The sequence below is a fragment of the Pezoporus occidentalis genome, unplaced genomic scaffold, assembly GCF_034315485.1.
Source record: "Pezoporus occidentalis ecotype Australia unplaced genomic scaffold, CSIRO_AGI_Poc_V1 ctg304, whole genome shotgun sequence".
Classification (NCBI taxonomy): Eukaryota; Metazoa; Chordata; class Aves; order Psittaciformes; family Psittacidae; genus Pezoporus; species Pezoporus occidentalis.
In genome coordinates this window covers 298,535-314,547 of record NW_026914986.1, presented here as the reverse complement: position 1 = coordinate 314,547, position 16,013 = coordinate 298,535, and the positions used below count along the sequence as shown (strand labels likewise).

The 16,013-nt window shown below is 58.3% G+C and overlaps 1 protein-coding gene across 1 annotated transcript; it reads left to right on the top strand.

Moving 5' to 3' along the window:
* Positions 1-1,347: 1,347 nt before the first annotated feature.
* Positions 1,348-14,901, top strand: CAVIN1 (caveolae associated protein 1). Its single transcript, XM_062627707.1, has 2 exons — positions 1,348-2,157; positions 14,107-14,901. The coding sequence occupies exons 1-2, from the start codon at positions 1,738-1,740 to the stop codon at positions 14,770-14,772; spliced, it is 1,086 nt and encodes a 361-aa protein (XP_062483691.1). The 5' UTR covers positions 1,348-1,737; the 3' UTR covers positions 14,773-14,901.
* The last annotated feature ends 1,112 nt before the right edge of the window (positions 14,902-16,013 follow it).

Below are 16,013 nucleotides of genomic sequence, written 5' to 3'. Positions count from 1 at the left end.
ACACAGAAATCACCAGCAGATCCCTGTGGCAATGCACTCCGAGGCAGATATTCCCAGTGAGAACTGCAGAGCCTCAGCGCTGCCTTACTGGAACCAGGGTTTTTTTCACGGCACTGACTCATCGGCAGCAAACACTGGAAAGAAATGCTCAGGAAAAGAAAAGGGTCCCTCCAGGAAAAACCAGGGCGTAGCAAAACAAGCTGTTTTTAATCCATGACATAATGGCTATTGTGGAAGTCCCGCAGCAGGAGCGACTGATGCACAGAGAGAGCGAGAGCGGAGCTGCAGCAGAGAAAAGCTGTCACATGGCGGGGAGAGCACAGGGGCAGGGAAAGTGCTGACTGTGGGGAGCATTCAGCAGGGAACAATGCCCCTGTACACTGTGTCCTGTGGGTTTCCCAGCCCGGGATGCGGGGTTGCTCCGCTGTCCCAGGCAGGCGGTGAGCCCGGGAATGCTGCAGGGCGCTTGCAGGCTTGACCGCTGCGGAGGCAGGATGTGCTGAGTGCAGATCCCCGGCTGCAGGGCTGCGGGAGGAGAGGGAAGGTGCTGCCTTCCCAGTCTGCCCATTGCCGCTCTCCGGGGCTGAATTCTCCTTCACGTTCCTGCCGTGGTCCTGGGGAGGTGCCGTCGGCAGCCCCCGGTGCCACCTCCCCACTGTGTTCTAAGTGATGGCTCCGCGAGGTGTCAGCTGCCAGCGCTACACAAGGCTCTGAATTGCTTGGTGCCAATGCTGAGGTTAAAGTTAGCAAAAGAAGGATTACCTCTCCCCCGTGGTTTCCAAAGCGATACATACGCGAGCGGGTTCCGCAACAGGGGTTTTGTTTTGCCAATAAAGCCTCAGTTAACACAGTGTGTTTGGGCATTGCACCGCAGCAGGGCTGGTGAGAAGCGTGTCCTGCTTCCCAAAGCCTGGCCTCGGTTTGTCAGCGGATGAAGGACGGCAGAGCCGAGGGAGCTGCGCTGAGGTGGGGATGCCCGGGGGGCTTCCCTGCAGGAGCGAATTCTCCTCCTCTGTGCTAAACCTGCGGGGAGAGGTTTGTACCGTGTGGCCGTTCACACACGTGGGAGCCTGCATGTGCATGGGGTTAATGTGCTGTCACTACCCAACCCAGATGGAAGCATTTCTATTGACCTCAGGCTCTTGGAGTCCTGGAAAACAAACCCAGCCCCTGAGTACTGGCAGAAGACGTGAGTTTTTCCAGCTGAACTTGAGCGTGTGCAGTTGTGTGAAGCAGCCTTCCTTTACTGCACGCAGCTGTGCCCGGATGGGGGACAGCTTCTTTCCAGCAGCTTCCTGAGCATTTATTTACTCGAGGCTTGTCGTTTCTCCTCTCGTTCCTTTGGGCTCGTGGTGCAGAGGAGGTGGTTGTCGTGTCAGAGCCTTGCATTCCCGGCTGAGCTGCGCCCGTGTTTGCATGCGGAGCCATCGCCTCCCCTCCAACTATTTTAGTCATTTCAGAAAGGGTGGGTCAGAGGCATTTGGCAGCGGGTCCTTTGCTGAGGTGGAGTCAGCCAATGACCTGCAAGCCTGGAGGCTTTAGCAGGGCCCTTTGGCTGGAGGGCTCTGCGGGGCTGTGCCATTTGCAGCGCAGCGCAGGCATCCCCACGCTGCGCTCCCCGTTCCTGGCGCGGCTCCCAGCGCAGGGTTTAGCTGAGGCTCGGGTTTAGCTTCCCCTCCTCTCTGTCCCTGCAGTGACAGCTTCCCGGGCTCTGCTCGCCACGACTCCCGAGCCGTCATGGAGGAGACGACTCTGCAGATCATCGAAGCACCGACTGTTTCTGAGGCCTCCGAGGAGCCCGTGCCCGAAGAACCCATCAAACCGGACCAGATCAATGGCGTGATGGTGCTGACCCTTCTGGACAAGATCATTGGAGCGGTGGATCAGATCCAGCTGACCCAAACGCAGCTGGAGGAGAGACAGCAAGACATGGATAGCGCCGTGACCAGCATCCAGGGAGAGCTGACCAAGCTGACAAAGGCTCACACCACCACCAGCAACACCGTGAACAAGATGCTGGAGAAGGTGCGCAAGGTGAGCGTGAACGTGAAGACGGTTCGGCAGAACCTGGAGAAACAAGCGGGGCAGATAAAGAAGCTGGAGGCCAACGAAGCAGAGCTCCTGAAACGCAGGAACTTCAAAGTCATGATCTACCAGGTAAGGGGCTGTTTGACGCGTGCTTTGCGTCCTCTCGGGGGGTGTTCTCTTTGTGGAGGGGGCTGTCACGCTGTCCGTGGCTCTCCCCTCGCTGCCTGGCAGCCCAAACCGAGCAGCAGCACTCTCTCATTCATGAGTTAACGTTGTCAGGGTGTTCTAAGGCAAGGTTTGGTAGAGCTGCTACGTTTAAGAGGAGTTTTAATGAAGACAGCGAGGACGGCCCTAAGCACCCGTTGCACCGGAGCAAAAAGTACCAAAATCACCTGGTTTTACTGCTTCGCTCAAACTGAACAAGAATGCGCTGGGTTCAGGAAGGGGGGGTCCTGTAAATCCATGTGCCAGTGTCTCCTCTACTGAGAGACGCCGTGTGTTGCTGCGTGGAGAGCGATAACGTTTCACATTTGGGACATGCCTCCGGTAACACGCAGACGGTAACGGCAGCATCGGGGTGAAACGCACGGACTGGGACAGGCAGAGAAAGCAGAGCAGCTCCTTGAGCTCCAGGGCTCGGGTCTGCCTGCCCTTGTGTTGTACAGACTCCCACGTTCTTTTCCCTGCAAGCTGGAAGTGTTGAATGTTCGAGTTAACTGGTGTCAGGAAGAGCTTTGGGTCTTTGTTCCCCCCGGGGCTAAGTGTTGGAATTTAGTGTTAAACGAGAAGAAAGGGAGGAGAACATTCCTGTCAGGTCCTGGCTGGAGTTTGTCTTCCTTACCAGAGCAAACTCTTGTATTGGACCACGGAAGAGAAGTGAATGAAATAGTTAAGGATTCAGTTGGAAGCCTCTGGGTTAATAATAGCACCAGGACAAAGAAAGAAGCATCGAGTGCTCATCATGGGAAGGGAGAGAAGAAAAAAGGGGGAAAAAAAAAGGGGGAATGCTTCTTATCACAAGGTTTGAAGGGAGAGCTGAGCATAATAGGCTCAGGAATCTACCAAGTCCAGGGGCCTGCATAACTCTGATTCAGAGCTTAAGCATTTGTAGTTTTATCGTGCCCAGAAAGCTGCAATGCTCGAGCCTCTTCCAGCCAGGCAGCAACTTAACCAGTAGAGAGATAGATTTCATTACAAGTTATTTGTATCAGGCTTTGGGGGGAGGCTACATCTACCCAAATGGAACTCTGCACGTGCTGCAGAAGCAACAGACAATGCAAAGTGAGAAGAGTGAGGGGAATTGTTTAAACAGAGCCTTCCGTGTGGCTTACGGGAAGAGGTAGGAAGTTGGCAAGCTCCTTTGGGAGCTGCTCCTTTGGCTTTGCTGTTGCTTAGGAATAGTGAGTCGAGTTTGTCTTTAATATCAAAAAGCAATCCTGCTTCTGAAGGAAATGAGCTCTGAGTGCTTCAGTTGACAGGGGGCTACAGGGATCTTGTGAATCCTGGAGCTATTAGGGAGTCAAAGGGAGTGATTTGTAATTCAGAGCAATTTCCCAGCAGGGAATTGAGTGGGATTTGACTGGGAGGCCCCAGAGCCCGAGTGAGAAATTCCCAGGTTTGCTTCATGGGAAATGGAGCCTCTTGCTCCCTATGGCAGTGCCCCCCACGCTGTGGGTAGGCAGAGCAGGCCTGGCCACATGGGACAAGGATCCCATCGGGGGGACCCAAGCTGTGATCGACCCTGCTCAGGCAAGCAAAGGGCTCTCTTGGAGGTGAAACCCTTGGGTTGTCTCTTCCTGTGGTGCTTCAACTGCACAACAAGCTCCGGGATGGCCTTTGGGTGTTTGAACACTGAATAGGCAATAACAACATGAATGTGCCCGAGTACCAAAGGCTGCTCTGGGTCATGATGCTGCACCGAGACAGAGCTGCACAACAGAATGGGGTGGCACAGGCAGCCCCCAGAAGAAAGGGGATGGTTTTGCACCCCTCAGCAGTGCTGCTCTTCCCTGCATACAATGGAAGTGTAGTGTTGGTCAACAGGGGAAGTTGCTAAACGGTACCAATGTAGTGTGTGTCTCAGAGCTCTTGTCAGGATTAGTTCTCCTGTGGAACAGGGCTGTTTGATAGCTGCCTTACTCTGTAGATAAATAGCATGGAAACATCCCCATGGCATTTTCAGTGCACAGAACCTGGAATTGTGTGCCTGGGTGTGAGGGAAAATAGCCTGTCCTATGCAGGAGGCTCTCTCCTTTGTGGAGACCTCTGCTTCCAAAGAAGTTATTAACCACTGAGGGGGATCTGGGAAGGTTTGGTTTGGGTTTAGGGGGTTTGCTTGCTTGGTTTTGTCCTGGGAGGGATGGAGGGGGGGGCTGGAGTTTGTGTCACCCTGGGCTTCTGGAGCTGTCACCCTGCCCTGATCCCTGGCACAGGCAGGCAGTGGGAAGCCCCCAGCGGGTGTGCAGAGCTCTGTGTCCTCATGTAGGTACCCGACTGTTCCAGCACTGTCAGGGATTCAGTGCCGGGCACCCCGGTCACGAGAGTGCCACTGCCTGGGCTTGTGCAAAGCAGATAACAAGAAAACCCCGCAGAAAGAGAACGTGCGGCTGCTCTCCCAGGGCTGATCGATGCTGCTTGGTGCTGGTGATCCCCACCTCGCTGCCCGTGGCCTGATGTCTTTCTGTGCTTCACTATTAATGACCATGACACGAAAAAAGCTGGAGCAGGCTCCATGCTGGGGGGGATGAGGAAAAGTCTCTTTGAGTTCTGTGCCTATGGTTTAAAGCAAATCTAAAATCACACAATAACCCTTTTCTAATTCAGTGTTTCACTTCTCGAGACCCACCTTCCAAGGTTTGTGTTGGGGATTTTGCTGCAGTGGAATTTGTTCTGTGGTGGTGAGCAACTTCTTACTACTTCCTAACTCAGAGCAAGCTGGCTTTGGAAAGCTGTGATTAACTCGCCCTGCGATTGCGCTCCCAGTTGCTATGGCTAAAAATGCAAAGATTTATTGGGCTTTTGGGAGAACAAGAGCTCAGATCACCTGAAGAGACAGAAAACATTACTTAAAGCCAGGAGCGGCTGTTTCCAGGCAAGACAGGCAGGTTAAACAGTTGGCATGCTCTATGGGATGGGGTGTCATTGATCCTGTGCTATGGAGGATTGAAGGGAGGTGGAGGTAAGCGGGTTGTAGGGTTGTTGTCTCAGCGGGGAGGCAGTTACGGATGGACTGTTTCAGGGGTGCAAAGCAGACCTTTTGGCACCTTGGGAGGCGAGGTGCAAGTTGTGTTTTGCTGGTGGATGAGGAGGAACTGAAATCAGGTGGAGCCGGGACTCTGCTGGGCTGGGGGAACGCAGGGACTGAAACCCCATGCAGTGGGGCAGCTGAGGGGCAGAGCCCTGGGTGTGCCTGCGCTGCTCCCTTGCTCCCTCTCACAGACACTGGTCCCTGCTTTTGCCAGGAGCTGGTTTGATTGCTGCCAAGGGAAGCGTTTCTGTATTGATGGAACGTGGGGAATATGGTCAGTTCTGCAGAATTACATTTGCAAAAGCCACCCTCCTCCAAACGATCCCATTTTTCCCTTTGGAAGACTTGCCTACCAAAAGCAAAGGGGACAGGCTTTTGGTAGACTTTTTGTCCTCTTTCCATACCCAGAACTTGCCCTCCTGAGGAATCTGCTGTCAGATGGCTGCGTGCAGGCGTTAGCAGCCTCAGTGCTTCCTTTGTGTGTGTGTCCCAGGGGAAATCAGGACACCAGCAAATGTGTTGAGAGTGGCTGCTAATAAAAACAAACTGGAGCAGGTCCAGAGGAGGCCACGAGGATGAGCAGGGGCTGGAGCACCTCCTGCATGGAGCCAGGCTGAGAACATTGGGGCTGTTGAGCCTGGAGAAGAGAAGCTGCGTGGAGACCTCAGAGCAGCTTCCAGTGTCTGAAGGGGGCTATAGGGATGCTGGGGAGGGACTCTTCATTAGGGACTGCAGTGACAGGACAAGGGGTGATGGGTTCAAACTGAAACAGGGCAAGTTCAGGTTAGATCTAAGGAAGGAGTTCTTTACTGCGAGGGTGCTGAGGTGCTGGCACAGGGTGCCCAGAGAAGCTGTGGCTGCCCCATCCCTGGCAGTGCTCAAGGCCAGGTTGGACACAGGGGCTTGGAGCAAGCTGCTCCAGTGGAAGGGGTCCCTGCCAGTGGCAGGGCTTGGAGCTGCATGATCTTAAGGTCCTTTCCAACCCATCCCATTCCATGATTCTGTGACCCCATCCCAAATCTCCCGGTTTTCGGGGACAAGAATGTGGGGCTGGTTACTGCAGCTCGTGGTGAAATAACAGATGTTCCACGCATAAAGCTGCTGCTCTGAAGCCAGCCACGTGCCACGCTCAGCTGTGCAATGGCACATGGCAGCCCTCCCCAGAGCACGGCATTATTCCTCCAAACGCTTTCTGACAATTAAACCTATTCCAGCAGATGCCAAAGGCCTGGATGCTGGATTTCTTCAGGCAGCCCTCAGGCCGTGCAGCCAGGAGGGAATTCCTCAAGTCCTTGATTTGGGCGCTGGGTTCAAGGCAGGTCTGGCTGGGATGGGGGGTGCTGGTTCTTGGAAGGAGCAGCCTGTGGCCAGGGTTGCTCCATGCTGTCCAGCTGGGGCACCCGTGGCTCTACAAAGGATGCCGGTGGCCACCTGGAGCCTGGTGGGGCCATGGGGCTCCTCCGGGAAGGGCCGGGTGGACACGGGAGCGGCTGGACCGCGGACCTCAGGCCCACGATGCGGAGGGTAGGTAGGGCTGGGGGTATAAATAGCACAGTTTGGCTTTTGTGCCTTGAGGGGGCCTTATAGGGACGAGAGCAGCGAGGCTGTGGGCGGTGGGGAGGAGGCTGAATTTCAAACCCACACCCAGATGCCTCAGACTGGGCAGCCAGACCTGAGCCGCCTCGGGTTTGGGCTTGTGCTCCCCAAAAGAACCCGTGGCAAAGGAGTGGTGTGATGAGAAGCAGGGCAGGGAGTGCAGGGTGTGCGAGCCGGCAGCCTCCAGACCGCCCAAGGCTTGGCTCTGATGGCAGCAGAGGGTTCAGAGCCCTGTGTGTTCTGCGGGGATGGGAGCAGGCAGCGTGGGTCCGTGCCCTGGGTTCAGTGGAGCCTGAGCCAAAGCAGTCAAGAATGAAGAGAGGTGTCACCAGCCTCCATCCCTTGTAAGGGGCACCGTGTGAACATGTGGGAAGACTCCTTCACACCCTGCACGTCACTGGGCTACAAGAGTCTCGAGGTCATAACTCACAGGAGGGAGCCTGAGCCTTAAACCAGTGTCAGGATGTAAGAGCTCCTGCTTCCAGGCTCTTCCTCAGTGCAGGTTATACTCTTTCTACCATAACCACTCAGCTCTGGAGCGTGGATTTCTGTGTTGCACCCAGCATCGGCTGCATTAATATTTCAGTGCTCAGGTATTATTTATAAGCAGTTAGTGCCAGGACTGTGCTTTGCTGAAATCCTGTCAGCGTTATAGGTACCCACTGAGCTGTGCAGCAGGAAATTGTCTCCAAGGGCTATTAATGGCTCAGGACAATCAGACCAGAGGTAATCCTCCTTCTGATCACGTATCCCTCTCTCAGGCCTCCCCTGGGGCTGTCAGCAGTGGATCTAAGTGCCTGGGATTAGAAATCAAAGCCTTCAAGAAGCCATTTAGTGCTCAGACACAGCCCCATCCCTCTCCAGTGTGCCCTGGGAGGGGGGGGATTTGACTGGTAGGTGGTAAAAGCTGCTTTGTGCTGTAGGTGCTGCGGAGCACTGGGAGGGTGTGGGTGCCATAGCGGGTGCTGCTCCTGTTTGTTATCCCCGTTCCCCCCAGTCTGTGGGTATGGGAACGCTCTGGGGTTGTCCCCCAGCATCGCCCCCAGTGCAGCGCTGCCTGTGCTGTGCCCCCTGTCCCAGCTCCAGCCAAGACAGAGGAGTGAGCCCGCACCCCACAGCACACCCTGGGCTCAGCGTGGGAAGAGTTGGGCTCTTCCTGCATCCCTAAGGAATGGGCAGAGAACAATGCAGTGTCCTCTCTGCTGTGCTGTGCTGTGTCTGTGACCCACACAGAGCATGGCAGTGACTCTGAAAGCTTGTTGGCGCGTTGCTTACGCCCTCTTTTATCCTGGCTGGGCTAATGTCATCCTCTGGGTTCTGCAAGATCTCCTACAGCTTACAAGGTACCTCAAGAAGCCCGGCTCCACTGTCCAGCTGCAAGGCAAGACAAAGACCAGAAACAAAGATGCTCAGTGCCAGTGAGGGGAAATCAAACATTTAGAGTAAAAAGGCCCCAGGATGTTTAGTCTGTAGCTTTAAGTGAGGCTGGGAATGTCAGCATCAGCACAGATCTATCTGCACACCATCTGTAGTGCAGACTCCAGCGCTGGGACAGGTTTATCCAGGAGGAGCAAAGCCTGGTAACAGGATCAAACCCTTCTTAATCTGCTGTCAGAGGGGAAGAAAACCCAGCCTCCTCACTCTGCATCTCTTTACTTCTCTGTTTCCCCCAGCCCTGCCTTTCTTCTGCCTCCCCGGTGCCTGAAACCCCTCTCCAAGCACAGCCTCCTCTCCCCTGCCTCTCCTCTCTTTGCCCCTCCAGTGCTGGAGTGCTCCCTGCCCCAGCTACAGGCGAGGGTGCAGCCCCTCAGGACCCAGCCCCAGGACACAGCGTTACTGGACGTGCCTGGTAGGAAAAGGGGCCAAGGAGGTTGCACAATAGAGGCATAGAGAGGGCCTTCTGCTAGTCAGGGGGTACGGCTTGAAGCAAACCAGCTTATCCCGTTCAGCCGAGCGAGTCTGCTCTTACCCCTCATATGTGGCTCTTTGCCTTTGTCTCTGCGGAGTTCTTTGGGAACTGCAGGATTCAGTCTTCTAAGGACTGGAGGCTTCTGATTTTACTGGAGATAAAATCTACCCAACCTTTGGGACATAGGAGTCGAGGCCGTGCCCAGTGTTACTGGGTACAGACGGCTGTGAGCGGCTGGGTATTGCCCAGCGCTGGGGTCGGGTATGGTCCATGTGCTGACAAACCCAGGCCTGGGGGTCTGGAATGAACAACGCAGGCTCTAAAATCACTGTCTCTTCATAAGCTGGCGCAGAGGAGCAGCCTCTGCTTTCAGCTACGCCTCCAGAACAGCTCCATCAAATCCCTGGGAGCAGCAGTGTGAGGAGAGAGCAGAATCTGGCCCTATGGCAGCGCTCAGGATAACGGGCCTGAAGCTGCAGGAGGGATTCTGCACCTCCCAGGCCCCGCTGTAGGTGAGACAGGGATGCTCTTCCCTCTGATAAATCTTTGCTGTCTTTTCTGTTAGATTTTGCTACCTGCCTTCTGCCTTTACTAACCCCCCCCGTGCCTTTCCCCCCTGCCTGTTCTCATGCTAAGCCAGACGACTCTGTCGGCGACGTTCCGGACCCCATGCCCAGCAGGGACAGGTAAGTTTTTCCATCGTGCTTCCTTTCCTTGGCCATTGAAACGCCGTTTTCCTCGTCTTAGCCTCAGAAGACGCAGCCTGTGCCCTGTGAGCCTTCGCCAGGGACTGCCCTGTGAGCCGGCGGCAGGAAGGGTGCCATGGCCCACACCAGCAGAAGACGTGCCAGGAGGCAGCAGTTTAGGGCCTCAGCAAGAGAAACCCCTGAAGAGAACTTTGAACCTCTCCCGAAGCTGCTGATTCCAGAGCCTTTGCCTCGCTGCTTGTGGCTGCCGCAGCCTTCAGCCCGCTGCGAGGCTGAGCTTCCAGTTGGCACGAACGCCTCCGCTGTTGCCTCACGCGCTTGCTGCTGCCCTCCCGGTGCTGCTGGAGCTGGGATTTCGCTCGCAGGCATCCTGGGAGCTGTCACGCACTCAGCTCTGCGCCCTGGGAGGCAGGGATTGCTGCGCGCTTGCACGAAGGGCTGGTAGCCAGGAGCGGTTGGCTCTGCTGGGGCGTGCTGGGACGGGGTGAATCCCAGCTGTTTGCCGAGCCTCGGTTTCTCCCCCTGCCATACAGACCTGATCAAAGCTCCTCGGGCTCCTTGTCAGGTTTAGCTTGTGTTTGTGGAATGGTTTGAAGTTGTTTCAAGTAGGCAAAGGCAGGCAGAGAGCACAGAGCGTGTAAAGCTCCCGTTAGGTCGGGCACGACCTGTTCCTGCTCAGCACCAGCAGCCCCCAGTGCTGTTCATTAGGAGCCAGTGGTGACTTCCAGTGCTGTTTGCCTCGCACTTATCTCACACCACAAGAGCTGCTGGTGACAGCACAGGGCCCTGTTAAAGCCTTCCTCTTATTGTGCGCCTGCTGGAGCAACACCCAGCTCCAGCAGCCCACGCTTCGGGGGCTGGGAGCAGCCCCATCGGTCCAGGGACAGGACCACCCCTGATGCAGGTGATGCTGAGCTCATCCCAGGAACTGGGGGCAGCTGCCAGGGGAAACTTGGGGGCGAGTTTTGTTCCCCCCATCAGCTTCCCACTGAAGCTCCACTTCACCCGTCGGCAGCTGGGATCATCCCCTAGCAGAGCCTGGGGGACGCGAGCGGGGCACGTTCTGCATGTTCCAGCTGCATGCGAACCGTCTGTGCTGCTGCGTGCGTGTGCGAGACAGGAACGGAGCACAGTGACCTGCTCGGTCACTGTGATGTGCTTGGCATGTGCGTGTGTAAAACCCTTCCATTAAACCCTCCAGCCGGAGCCCGGAGTGCCTGGGGGTCCTGGGACTCTCTCCTTTACCCAGTCGGGGCAATCCCAGAGCCCCTCTCGCACAGGGCTGGGAACGCAGCTCAGCTTTGGGTCTCATTGGCCTTTTATAAGGCCGGGGAAGTGTTTACGTGTGTTGTAGCAACGTGCTGGGGGCCATGGGGTGGCCGTGACTCACCGCCCGGGAACGCGCCTGCAAAACAGGGCTCGGAGGAGCAGGCACATCCCACAGCAGGGCCTGGCGCAGGGCGAGCAGCCCAGCACCCATCTGCTGGCAGCCAAAGAGCCTCGGGTACCGGCACCGGGGCCGCAAGGCACAAGGCGCCGTCCCATCGGCTCTGCCAGGGAGCAGCATCCCCAGGGAGGTCCGTGCCGGGGGGGCAGCCCAGTGAAACAGGCTGGGGATGGAGGACACACACACATGGACACACACGTGCTGCCCGTGCTGCCGCAGGCACGGCTCTGCCCCAGCTCAGGGAGGGGTTTTCCTTGTGCTGGTGGAAAACCCTCTAAGGAATCTTGTTTGCCCAATGCCTTTGGCAGCGGGAGCCGTCCGGGCGTGGGGCTGGTTCACATCTGCTGATGGGGACCCCCTGTTTGAGCACCCCAACAGACAGCGATGCCCAGAGCCGGGAGGTTGGGCTCGCCCTCTTCAAGGGTCAGTGTTTGCCCAGTGAAAATAGAGTAATTGGAATGCCTGGGGTGCACAATGTGGCTCGTAGTGAAACAGTGTCCAGAGCACAGTGCCAGAGCAGGGATCTGTGTAGCAGCCACTCATAGACCCGGGATGGTTCTTGATTGTTCCAGCGAGATCCCATTGTTCCCCACAGGCAGTGCTGTGTCTGCAGGCACCGAGCAGGGAGGAGGAGGAGGAGGAGGGCATTGGTGGCATTGGGGCAGTGCCTGGGTGCGGGTGGGGAGCTGCACGTAAGGGATGCTCAGCGTGGGGCACCATGGGGTGCGTGGGACAGTGAGTGTGGGTCTGTCCACGCTGCACCCTGTGGGAGCTGGGACCACCAGACTGCCTGCACTGCTGGTCCTGGGTGCAGTGGCAGGGACTGCAGAGAGCCACCTTGTCCCCCTGCCCCACGTACTGGGAGCTGCTGCCAACCACGTTGTTGTGGCTGCAAGGAAAGATCTGCAGGATGGTGCTGAGCTGGCGCAGCCCATAAAGCCACATCTGGTCAGAAGGTGCCTTTGGGGCTGTAACACAAGGAGCAGTGGTTATCTCTGTGGCAGGCAGGGAGGTTCTGAGGTGCTGTTTCCTCCTGCACACACATGTTCTGCAGTTAACAAGGGGCCGATAAGTATCTGAGTTCGCAGGATATGGCCCCTGTCCAGGGCCAGTGGTGCCAGGGAGAGGGGGATGCCTTTGTTCTGGCTCATTGTGTTGACTCAGAGGGAAGGAAGCGGCCGGAGTTCCTGATGTTCTGGGCTGGTGGGGCTGGGACTCTCTGGGATCGCTCCAGCAGGTGCTGTTGTGGAGAACAGGATCCTGCCCGCCCAGCACCGGGGTTGGCTCGGGGCTGACCTGGCCCTCGGGAGAGCCTGGCTATTGTTTTCCCTTCAAGCAGCAGAGCAAACGGAGAAAACACATGTGGCCACCTCACCTCGATCCCAAAAAGCATCCGGGACCGGAGCCGGGATCCGCAGGGTGCAGCTGCGTGCTCTGCACACTTTGCCTTTCAACCGTGACACTGCAGCCCGTGGCACCCCCCGTGCCCCATAGAGCCGAGCTGTCCCTGCTCCCAGAGCTTTCCCCAGATGCCCTCAGCTTCAGCACTGCGGCTTGCCCAAGGAGCAGCGCCTGGGGTGGGGGGGAAGGAGACACAGCTGGAAGCATCTGGCTTCCCCCCCGGGTGGAGCTGTGCTGCGGTCACGTACTCCATCAGCTCACGTCGGTTCTCAAGCGATGCGAGGGCAGGAGGAGCAGCCCGGGTCCTGCATGGTGGTGACCGTGGCCAGCCCCACAGCGTGCACACAACACACCGGGCACCGCGCAGGCACCGGCGCAGAAGCGGCTCCAGGGGCTGAGCCCCGGCGGCTGCTTTGCTGGTTTGAGCATCACCAATGTCCTGGCTCTGGACATCTTTCCCCTGCACCGGGCACCGGTGAGGCCGCACCTCGAATCCTGTGTTCAGCTCTGGGCCCCTCACGACGAGAGAGACATGGAGGTGCTGGAGCTGGAGCGGGGCCGGAGAAGGGCAGTGCAGTGGGTACCGCTGTGCAAGTGTGACCCGGAGCAGCAGCCAGCACCCGGGGACATGGGGGGCACCGACAGCCCCCGTTCAGCTCCTGCCTGCGTGGGGCTGGCAATGCCCAGGATTCCGCACCTGCAGCCTGGCAGCTCCGCTCTGTGCCTGCCTGTTCCCTGCGCTGCCGTGGGGCTGGGGCTGGGGCAGCTCCAACCTCTCCCACCCGGCCCCGTGGGTTAAAACCCCTGGGGCAGTGGCGCTGGGAGCCGCAGCTGCGCCGCTCCGTGCAGGGATGGGCTATTTCCAGCCTGGCCGGGACACGGTGATTCAGTGCAGGGACGCACACTATGTGCTGCTCAGATGAAAACCAATCCCGCTCCAGACCTGCGCCCCGGTCCCGGGCACATGCTTGTCCTCTGCTGCTGGGATCAGAAACTTGGCTGACCCTGGAGAGCGGAGAAGCTGAATGAATTCACCCCGTGCCGAGTAGAGGCAGCGTAACCTTGCAGCCCTGCAGGTCAGGGCTCTGTTCCTGCTCTCTTCAGACACAGCTTGGATAAATTCCCCAACTTACCCCGAGCGGGGAAATGGGAAAACCAGGGCGGCCTGCTGCATCCCAAGGGATGTCCCAGCCCCACGTCTGCATCCTGCAGGCCTTGGGAAGGTCTGGGCACAGGCCGGGGTGCGCAGACCCTGTGTTATGTCATGGCCAGGTCCCGGCTCCGGGCTGTGCTGCCATCTGCAGCCCAGCGCAGCGCCGAGCCCCGGCCCACCGAGCCCTGCCGAGAGGAGCCGCCCCCCGAAACACCGTGGGGACAGGGCAGGAGGGGCCCTGGGGGGCAAAGGGGCACCGCGTTGTTCCGGGTGGTCCCCTGCTCCCTCTGCAACAGGATGCGGCCGGAGCATTCCTGGAGCTGGGAGTGCGTGATGGTGAAACTGGGGCTGCGAGAGGGGCACAGCACGAAGGGAAGAGGCTGCAGGTTCAGTGCTGGCAGCTCTGGAGTCACAACGGGTTTGGAACCAGTCTGGCATCCTGAGCTTAACTACATAGAGCCCTGCGCTGCTGCAGGTGGGGCAGAGCCTCCTGACAGTAACTCATCAGGTGCATTAAAGGAGGACCCGATGTCACCTGCGGGTGGCTCTGAGCCCGGGGAGAATGCGTGTGTCTGTGTGCGTGTCTGTGTCTCACTGGCTCCGCTCTGTGTCTTGCAGGATGAAGTGAAGCTCCCGTCTAAACTGAGCATCAGCAAGTCCCTAAAGGAGGGGGAAAAGCTGGAGAAGGAAGGTGAGGGTGAAGAGGGGCCTGTGGGTGAGGACCACGCAGAGGAGGACCACATCCAGCTCTCCTCAGATGAAGAGGTGGAGATTGAAGAGATTATTGAAGAGTCACGGGCAGAGCGCATCAAAAGGAGCGGCATGAAAAGAGTGGATGACTTTAAGAAGGCATTCTCGAAGGAGAAGATGGAGAAAACGAAGCTAAAGACCAAGGAAAACCTGGAGAAGACCCGCCACAACTTGGAGAAGACCCGCCACAACCTGGAGAAGAGGATGAATAAACTGGGCACCAAGATTGTGACTAACGAAAGGAGGGAGAAGATGAAGACCTCTCGGGACAAGCTGAGGAAGTCTTTCACCCCGGACCACACCATCTACGCCAGGTCCAAGACAGCCGTCTACAAAGTGCCACCCTTCACTTTCCACGTCAAGAAGATAAGAGAGGGCGAGGTGGAAGTGAAAGCCACGGAGCTGGTGGAGGTGGGTGGAGAGGAGGGAGAAAACTCGGATCTGATGCGTGGGGAGAGCCCCGAGACGCACACGCTGCTGGAGATCACGGAGGAGTCGGATGCGGTACTGGTGGACAAGAGCGACAGCGAGTAGGCCGGGGCTGCAGCACGGAAGGGTTGTGGACGGCGGCTGAACACGTATTCACTCACATTCGAGAGCTCTCTCTGCCCCTGGCGCCCCAGGGCAAGTGTACACGATGCATCTTTACTACCCCGCCGAGCCGACGCCGATCCCCTGCCTGCTTGGACAAGGTGTAGTTTATGTTTTAGTTTTAGCACACAAACCTTAGGAACATGGGACTCTTTTTCTTACACTGTCCAATCACCCTTTGGAGACCATTCCTGCCGCAGAAAGCCTTTAGCACCAAGCCTGAAGACGGGCTTGGAGTGACGGGGACCCGGCCCAGCTGGACAGTGCTAAAACCAAGATAACGGCTGTACACCTGGAAAGCTCAAGTGTCCTCCCGAAGCCAAGACCTGGTGTCAAGACAGCATCCTGCCCATACCCCCCCGCTGCGGCTGTCCCACAGCAGGGGGGCTCCGGCATCCGAGGGGGCTGAGGAGCTACGGTTGCACCCAGCGTGCAGGAGTCCTGCTGACAGGCAGAGCCCTGCATGGCCACCACACAGCCCTGACCCGCTCTGCCCTCCCCAGGACTCCGTGCCCCACTGCTGCCTTGGATGGCTTCGCCACGAAGCCACCCTGCAGCGGGGACAGCCGTGGGTGCCCGTGTGGCACCGCACAGCCGGGCCCAATGCTCCCTCCCTCGGTGCTGGGGCCATCGCGGTGCTGGGGCCATCGCAGCGCCGGGGCTGCTCCCTCCCTGCCCGCGTTATGGATCCGGCTGCCAGAGCCTCGGCGAGTCCAGGCAGCGCCACGGAGGCGGTGCTGGATGCGGTCCCTCGACACCCGCAGCGGCGGTGGCAGCAGGCACCGAGGGGGCGCGCAAGCAACAGCGCCGGAGCGGCCATCGCCGCCTGCGACGTTTCCAGAGGGATTCGGGATGCGCTGATGGCGCGAGGCTCGTGGCTGCCACAGAGCGGCCTCGACACCGGCCAGCCCCGGACCTTGAGCTCCCTCTTCCCCCGGGGGTCCCGGCACGGCCCAGGCTCCCGCCACCTCCTCGCTTCTCTCCCGCTTTCTGCAGCTTCACCTCGCACAAGGCAGCGCCAGCTCAGACCCGGCCCTGCGGGAGCGGCAGCGCCCGGGGAGGCCGATCCCGGCGAGGGGTGCGGGAGGGCCCCGGTCGTGCCCGTTCCCGTCTGCTCGCCGGGCTCGACGCTTCCCGGGAGCGCCGTCGCTTCCCTCCCCTCGGAGCCAGCGTAACCCAATAGG

What these genes read in the sequence shown, in the direction of transcription:
- CAVIN1 (XM_062627707.1), top strand. Translation starts at nt 1,738, where the DNA reads ATGGAGGAGACGACTCTGCAGATCATCGAAGCACCGACTGTTTCTGAG. An exon ending in TCAAAGTCATGATCTACCAG is followed by an intron (nt 2,158 to 14,106) that starts GTAAGGGGCTGT and finishes TGTGTCTTGCAG; the next exon opens with GATGAAGTGAAGCTCCCGTC.